This window comes from Cicer arietinum, chromosome 6, assembly GCF_000331145.2.
Source record: "Cicer arietinum cultivar CDC Frontier isolate Library 1 chromosome 6, Cicar.CDCFrontier_v2.0, whole genome shotgun sequence".
Taxonomy (NCBI): domain Eukaryota; kingdom Viridiplantae; phylum Streptophyta; class Magnoliopsida; order Fabales; family Fabaceae; genus Cicer; species Cicer arietinum.
This window is the reverse complement of record NC_021165.2, coordinates 35,030,956-35,040,224: the sequence shown is the minus strand read 5'-3', so window position 1 is coordinate 35,040,224 and position 9,269 is coordinate 35,030,956. Positions and strand designations below refer to the sequence as shown.

The following is a 9,269-nucleotide window of genomic DNA, read 5'->3' as shown; positions in this document are numbered from 1 at the left end:
AACACTGTTAAATATGAATTGGCATTCCAAGAAAATGGCATAGATAGAAGCAAGCAAACCCCAATGATCTATGTGTGTGCATATGTGTGCATTCTATCTAATTATATGTGTGCATATATTGTCATAAAAAGATCCATAATAGATTAACTTGTCCCATGCAAAAAAACATGGAAAGGTGAGAAGTCTATTAAGTCTAACAAACTAGTACCTAACCAGACTTGGGTACCTAAACACAAAATAGTTCATCTTGCAAGTGTCCTTAGTAGCAGAATTAAAACACCAATCATGGTACATGGACAGTAGCTGCTCACGACACATGATGAGATAAAGGAGGAACATTAGGCTTTGGAGGCAACCATAAAGGAAGGATAGCAGGTTCTGGTACAATTGGTAATGGCTCTTCACCCTCTATTAAAAAATGTTTTTTTTTTGTTAAAGGAGTGAAGCGTGACCTATTAAGCATAAGTCAATTAAGATATAGTGGTTATGATGTTGTCTTCAATCAAAAGTCTTGTAGGGCAATCAGTCAAACTGGTGGGGCTATACTTTTTACAGGTCAAAGGCAGAAAAACCTGTACAAAATAAATGTTTTTAATCTAGAAAAACAAGGCGTCAAGTGTATTATGCATGTTAATGAGGAACAACTGAATTGGCACAAGAGATTAGGCCATACTAATTTGAGATTAATCTTTAAATTAAGAAAACTAGAACTGGTTAGAGAGATGCCAAATCTCAAGTTTAAATCAAAAGTTTTTTTGTGAAACATGCCATAATGGAAAACAAACTATGTTCTTTTTCTTCAACAAACTTTTTTTCGACAACAAGACCCTTTGAGCTTTTACACAGATTTGTTTGGTCCAGTTAAAACTCCCCTTATCAATAGTAAAAAATATGGACTTTTTATTGTAGATGATTACACTAGATGGACATTGGTAAAATTCCTAAGAACAAGGATGGGTCACTACCTTTGGTAAGCAAGTGCAAAATGAAAAATGTCTTTCAATCACAACAATTCGTAGTGATTATGGTGGTGAGTTTGAAAACTCCCGTTTTGAAAACTTATGTGAAGAGAATGACATCCTACATATTTTTTCTTCTCTTAGAACACCCTAACCAAAATGGTATTGTAGAAAGGAAAAATAGGTATCTTCAAGAGATGGCACACACCATGACTAATGAAATGAATGTTGCAAAGCACTTCTAGGAAGAAGCAATGAATATTGCATGTTATGTTCATAACAGAGTCTAGATCAAACCTATTCTAAACAATACTCCTTATGAATAATGGAAGGGTAAAAAGCCCAAGATTTCCTACTTTAGACAATTTGGTTGCATTTATTATATTATAAAGACCAATGAAAAGCTTGGCAAATTTGACTCAAAATCACAAAAGTGGATCCTCTTGGGATACCCTGAAAAGTCTAAAGCTTATAGAGTATACAATTTGGAAATTCAGATTGTGGAAGAGTCAATAAATGCTAAGTTTGATGACAAACGACTTGACTTTAAAAGATCAGAGCAAGATAATGATTTTGCAGGAAAACCAGAAGGAATAGAACTAGAAGACAAATCAAAGGATAGCAGTAAACCAGAAGATACTAGAAAAACTAGAAAAATAAGAGGAATCCAGAACTGGATGGAAATACAAGTCATATCATACATACTCACTTATACATGGAAAAGAAAATGATCCTCTGAAGATCAGATCAGCCTTGAAAGTTACATAATTGTTTGGTCTATTATCTCATATTGAACCAAACTCTATAGATGAAGCTTTATCAGATAATGGTTGGATTCTGGAAATGCAAGAAGAATTGAATGAATTCAAGGGAAACAAAGTTAGAAACACGTTGAATGAAAAAGGATAAGTGGTAAGAAATAAAGCTAGACTAGTAGCTCAAGTTTACAGTCAACAAGAAGGTATTGACTACACTGATACATTTTCTCCTATGGCAAGGTTAGAGGTTATTAGAATTCTATTATCTTATACTGCACACACAACATATTTTTTATACCAAATGGTTACATAAATGAGGAAGTTTATGTCAAACAACCCATTTGTTTTGAAAATTCTTCGTCTCTAGATTATGTCTTTAAACTTAGAAAACCATTGTATGGTCTTAAACAAACACCTAGAGCTTGATAGGATAGACTAAGAAATTTCTTGCTAGAAAATGGTTTTGAAAGAGGGTAAGTTGACACAACCTTGTTTATAAAATCAGTTAAAAATAATATTCTTATAATTCATATTTATGTTGATGATATAATATTTGGTTCTACTAATGGCAAGCTTTGCCAAGACTCTGTTGAGTTTATGAAACATGAATTCCAAATGAGCATGACGGGAGAACTAAAGTTCTTCTTATGATTAATCAGACTAAGTATACAAAAGAGCTTCTCAAGAAGTTCAAGATGGATGAATGCAAACCAATAAGCACTTCAATGCATCCAACTTGATCACTAAGCCTAATATTATGTTTAGTGTGTGTGTGCGCGCCAGGTTTTAAGTAGATCCAAAGAATTCTACTTAAAAGTAGTTAAGAGGATCTTTAGATACCTAAAAGGTACTATTGGAAATCTTGAGTACAGGTTAGTGGGATAGTGTAATGCTGATTATGTTGGATACAGACTTGAAAGAAAAAGCACCAGCGAAACTGCATTTTCCTAGGTGGCAATTTGATCTCATGGTCTAACAAGAGACAAAGCACCATTCCTCTATAAAAAAACACAAGGGAAATATATCTCAGCAGCATGATGTAGTACTCAACTCATATGGATGAAGCATCAGCTGGAAGACTGCAAGCTTCATGAGAGTAAAATTCCTATATATTATGTGATAGCACTTATGCCAAATGTTTAATTAAAAATCCAATTCTGCACTTTAGAGCTAAACTCATAGAAATAAAACATTACTTCATAAGAGACATTGTCCAAAAGGGAACTTTAGATATTAAGTTTATTGAGATTGAGCATCAGTGGGCAGACAATCTAACAAAACCCCTTGTTGCAGAGATGTTTGAGTTTGTAAAAGAAAATCTGAATATTGTTTCTAAAATTGAACATCCCAATATTGTTTTAATAGCCGCCAGAGCATGTAGAATGGAACATCCCAGAATGAAAGTAAATTGATTTTCTAAATTTATCAAGGATGCTTTTAAGTCTATTAGCAATGACTTTTGCAACTAATTTGTAAACAACATTGCACAAATCAATATGCATCCATTCTTTTTTTATGCTTGAGAATCACCTTTTCGAAATAAACTCAATATCCCATACGAGAGCCTTTTCGATACCCATAGAAACTAGTTGGACGCCACGTTCCTTTAAATTATCAGTCACCTCCATGTCCACATGATTAGTACAAATATTTTTCAATAGTGCAATTGATAGAGGTTTTCCAGAAAATTGCAACCCCTTCACCACATCCTTCTCTATCCACAGAGAAAACAAAATCAAATGTTTCATACAAAATAATAACACCTGGATTATACGACCAAATGAGGTACTTTAAGTTAGTCTTGTTTGTCTTTAATCATTAGTTAATTTAAGGAGTTATTTGATATATTTTGTTGATTTTAGTTATTTGATTTAATGAAATGTTTATGTTCTTATTTCCTTGATTAAGTAGAGATTGTTCGTAGTTTTGTGTTGTTTCTTTGTTTTAATGCAGTGCTGAGTTTCGGTGAGAAATCAACATGACCTATGTAGAATATTTCAGCCATTTGTGGAGTTGTAGATGTTCAATTGGAGTCAAACAAAGTGAATATGAATGCGAAGATCCATATACAACTTTCATGAAGACACCAGAAGCAAATTCAAACTCAAAAGAGGAGAAAAATGCAACAAACGTCAAACAGAAGAAGCTATGCGCCTGAAGCGCAACACCCGCGCCTGAGGCGCACTATCATGATGAAGCCTCTATCAGTTTGCACTTGAGTGTAACAAGATGAAACCCTTATTTTTTTTATTTGATTTCTAGTTATATGAATGAGTTTATTGAATTATTTTTCTCATCTTTGTGGTTAATGCTTTTTATTGCTTGATCAACATTAAAATGTTCGACGATTCGTATTTTGAAACAAAAATGGACTTTACGAATGCTTGACATGAGATATTCATGAATATGTAGTATAGGGATAGATGTAGGTCATGAAACCAATTAAATTAGTTGCAGAGACAATAGTTTAAAAAGAGAATTCATGTACGGTAATGCTTAATTCTAATCTTAAATCCACTAAGAAATTAGAGGTTACTTTGGAATTAAAGGTTATGTCACTAAGACATTAGGACAAGAATAATAAAGAGAAATCAGAAATAATTCAATAAAAGAATTCATTAACTAGGATCAAATTAGACACCAAGGTTGGATTCGAAGTAAAACTCTGATATTTTTCTTATTATAAAGGATCAATTTTATTGCTGTTATTAATTTTAAATATTATTTCAATTAATTTGGGAACTTTTTGTTCAATTTTATTAATTAAATATAATTCGATAGTATAACGCAATCCTTGAGTTCGACATTCGGTACTACCGTTTTAATTATTACGTATAATGATTCAGTACACAAACGCTGTCACTTATACATATCATACATCTCTTTTTTACATAAGAGTTGCCCACTTGATTCACATTGACATTAGACAACAATAAGTTGCGTGGTGAGTGTGCAAAATGTCTGCAAATGTTGCTAACTTGTGTAACTACCATTGTCAATTCATTTCCAAAATTACTGAATTCGGCTTCTAAGTCTAGGCCCCATAACATATAAGTATTACCCAACTATAACATATAAGTATTACCCAACTAAGTTGGCCAAATAAATACACTCCTTGCACACTATTAGTAACCGATGCACCAATGGTAACTCTATCCCTTAACCATTTGTTCTCACCACTGCCTTCAGACCTGAATTAAAGGACAATCAAATCACCTCTTTGTTTGAGAATCTTCAATTATTTTTTCAAAAGGAATCGACAATCGATGGTAACTCTAATATGCATATATGGCCTCCACACGCCCTGTTATTGTTATCATCATAATCTTTTAAAATTCCAATATAGTTTGCAATGCTCTTACCATCTTTTACGAACACAAAGCCAAACGGCAGGTTAAGAACTAGCACCCAGATATCTAAAGTGTTCAATGGGACATCCATCAAGGAATCCCCTGGAGCAACCTTCTGCAGTGCCAGCATGTATTTGTCAAAGGTTCACGGACCTCCCACAGTAACCTCTCCACGTCTCGGTGATGGTAGAATTGAAAAAGAAATCTTCCTTGATCTAGCGTCGTGATAGTAACTCATTTCCTTGGTCTCCATATGGCTGCTAGTCTTCCCTTAAAGATGTTAAACTTGGTCGATTTATTAGCAATAAGTCTGCCAACAAGGCATTTTTCTTTGATTTCTTGAGAAACTCAATATGTTGTGATGTCTACTGTAATGCCTCAATCCTCTTCCAACAAAGTGAGACCCTCCATGGATAAACTATTAGAACGAAATTGGCATGAGATAAACAAGAAATGCTGCTATATAAGAGGAAAAAAAAGCTCAGCAAAATCAAGCCCTGGCGAGTGAAAAAACTGATCTCAGACAACCTTAGTAGAGATCAATAAAATCTTTATCAATTCATGATTAATTGTTTACTTTTTAGTGTTATTACTTAGTCATTATGAAATAATGTGCATATTTTGAATGCAATTTTATAATATGTATTGGCTTCTCCTAGGAAGTGAATTTAGCATCTAAAAGCACAACATAAAAGATTTATATAAACTTTTTTTTTTTTAATTTCATTGCTATATTATTGGATTATTTTTCTATTCTATCATCTTCTTGATGACTTATACTCCCACTTTCTCAAATATCAACATATCATGCATGTCTTTGAAAGGTAATACTCTTAAGCAAATGGTGACATCGTCTTATTATTTCATCTTTTAGATATAGAAAAAACTTTGGTAAATAGATTCACCAAGTTTTTTTTTCATTTCAATTTTTTTTTAGTAAAGACGACCATTTGGGAACAAAAATCATGCCCCAAGGAAATACTCTTAACCATTTGGGTTTTTAATTTGGTTTTGGATACATATTTGAAATTCTATAATAAGGTTTGAATCTCGATTTTTCTTTTAGAAAATTGGATTTTCTTACCATTCAAAGATAATTTTGGTTATTAATATTAACTTCTATTGTGATAAGATTTTTCATAGTTGATAGCAAACAAGACGGGTCATTAAAATTGAGTATTTAGTGTCATATCATTGTGTTCTTTCTCTTTCTCGTCTTCCTTTATTTTGGTGTGTTATGAAAAGAGAGGTTATTTTTTATTTTTTGTTGAGTATTAGATATTTGTTGAAATTTGCGATTAGGGGTACAAGATTGATGGTCAAGAAAAAATTAGGGGTACAAGATTAAGGTTGAATTGTGATAAAAGATTAAGGTTGAAAAACTAGGGGTACAAGATTAAGGTTGAATTTGCGATTACAGTTTTTGAAAATATTTTGAATGGCTTAAAAACTAATGTGATAAAATTGAAATAATAAATAAATGACTCAATTATTTTATCCTGATTCACTACTAACTTAGTAGCTACGTCCAGTCCCCTCTTTCAAATGATTTAATCCACTATATTTAGAACTTACACTTGAACACTTGGTTAGTCACAATGATTGTGTTCAATCTTCTTACCTCCAACATTGTATCGTCAATTTGTTGAGGAACGGGCAGTCACTACTGGACTTAGTTTACAAGTTCTAACAAGTATTCTCAACTTTCAGCTTAGTGCCATTGAGGAACACAATCAGCCACTGTCAGACTTGGCTACAAATAAAGAGTGTTTGTGGGTTTCATAATTTTCTCTCAAGCTAGAATGTATTTGTAATATAAATTTGATAATTTTCTAACTCAGTGTTTGTGCTAGCTGATTTTAGATTAATTAACTTTTAAAGAATGTTGTAAGTTGTTGTGATTGGTTTTGTTTCTGTTTGAAATTTTGTGTGTTGGTATATTGCTTTGAACTCAAAATTATGTGCAATTTATAGAAGCCTTTGCAACATTCTTTGTCATTCAAATTATGGTTGAATGTCCTTTAAGGAATGGTCTTGTGTCCTTCACAACATGGTTTGTTTTTCCTTCATCATGGTGCTTCATTGTCTTCAAATTTATAATCGTTGAGTTCGTTTCTAACCGTTTAGAATAAAACTTCGACTTAGAATTTTTTTTCTAAATGTTTCTGGAATTTCAGTTTTGATGAAGCAAATTGTACTTGATCAGAGGTATGATGATTGGACCAGAGGCATAGTTACTTGACTAGAGGCAAGAACACCAGAGGCACAATTATTGGACTAGAGACAAGAACAATCAAAGGCATGATTTCTTGACCATGTATGAAGCAGAATCAACTTCACTTGATCATAAGCGTGGAGCAACCAGAGGCATAATTATTAGACTAGAGGCAATGACCAAAGGCAAGTGTAATTATTGGACCAAAGGCAGCCACTAGAAGCAAGTTTACTGGACCAGAGGTAAGTTTACTAGACTAGAGGCAGCCACCATAATTAAAGGTAAATGACTAGAGGAAAACTATCAAAGGCACTGACCATGTCAGACCATTGACTTTTACCAATGGTGTTGACTTTTTCCAACATTGACTTTTTCTAGGTGTTGACTTTTTTTAATGTTGTCTTTTACCAAAATGTTGAGTTTATAGGTTTGGCTTTTTACCATGACTTTTTTGGGTGTTGACTTTTGTCATACTATTGACTTTAACTAGAGGCAATTTATCAGAGGCATTTTGATCAGAATCTTGATTGCTTCACTAGAGGCAGATTTTTCCAAAGTTTATTTTGCGTCATTAGAGACATACTTTCCCAAAGTCTCTTCACTAGAGGCAGACTTAAACAAATGTACTAAAAGTAGAACTGAATCAGAATCATATGCAGTCATGGCAAACCTTCTTGTACCACCAGAGGAAAATGCAATCTAATGCTTTGTATCACCAAAGGCAGTGTTTTAGAGGCACTTATCACCAATTTTAAATGCAGAATTTTCCATATCTTATTGACCAATCACTAGAGGATATATTCTAATATCCTACATATTAATTGTAGTTTTGGAACTGCACACTTAAATGAAACATTAATACCTAAAATTGTTCTAAAAAAAATTGTTCCTCACTATTACCAAAAAAAGAAGTTAGCGAGGTAGGGAATTCAATAAAAAAAATTGTTCAGTAGATAATTGGAGTCGGGAGTTCAATAACAAAGACCATAAATATATATATTTATTATCAACATTATTTCACCTCTCATTTGAGTAAAGGTGAATATATTTTGTTACACTAAAATCATATACTATATTTGTCAACTATGGATTCAAATTAACTTCCATTCAATAACCCCTCTATTGGCATCTGATAGCGTTTCAGCAAGTGTACTGAATCGTTGCAAGTAATAATAAAACGGTAGTATCGAGTGTCGAACTCAAGGATTGCGTTTTACTATTGAATTATATTTAGTTACTAAAATTGAACAAAAGGTTCCCAAGTTGATTGAAATAATATTTAAAATTGACAGCAGTAGTAAAATTGATCTTTTATAAATTGAGAAAAATGTCAGGGATGAGTTTCACTTCGAATCCAACCTTGGTGTCTAATTTGATCCTAGTTATTGAAATCCTTTATTGAATTATTATCGAATTCTCTTTAGTATTCTTGCCCTAATGTCTTAGTGACAGAACCTTTAATTCCAAAGTAACCCCTAATTCCTTAGTAGATTTAAGATTAGAATTAAGCATTACCGTATAGAAATTCTCTTGTAAATTATTGCTTTGCAACTAATTTAATTGGTTTCATGACCTGCACCTATGTCTAGACTACAAATTCATGAATTTCTCATCTCAAGCATTCGTAAAGTCCACTTCCGTTTCAAAATACAAATCGTAGAACATTTTAATGTTGATCAAGCAATAAAAAGCATTAAGCACAGAGATGAGAAAAACAATTCAATAAACTCATTCATATAACTAGAAATCAAATCAGAAAAATAAGGGTTTCATCTGGTTACACTCATCCCTAACAAATAGGGTTTAGTTACTCATGACAGAGATACAAAAGATAAGGATTAAAGAAGAATTACAAGAATGATTCATGGATGATTCTTGATAAAACTGCTTCAATGGCGTTAGAAACGGCCGTCTTTGAGTTTCTATGCTAGGGCACAAGTCTCCCAACTTCCCAAGAGTGAAAAAGATCCCTAAAACAGTAAAAAAA

At 32.8% G+C, this 9,269-nt stretch overlaps 1 protein-coding gene across 1 annotated transcript in view; it reads right to left on the bottom strand.

Moving 5' to 3' along the window:
• Positions 1 to 5,445: 5,445 nt before the first annotated feature.
• The window catches only part of LOC140920709 (uncharacterized), an 18,402-nt gene continuing 14,578 nt past the window's right edge, over positions 5,446 to 9,269 (bottom strand). Inside the window, 1 exon segment of the mRNA XM_073369525.1 lies at positions 5,446 to 5,485. Coding sequence (XP_073225626.1) covers positions 5,446 to 5,485 — 40 coding nt within the window.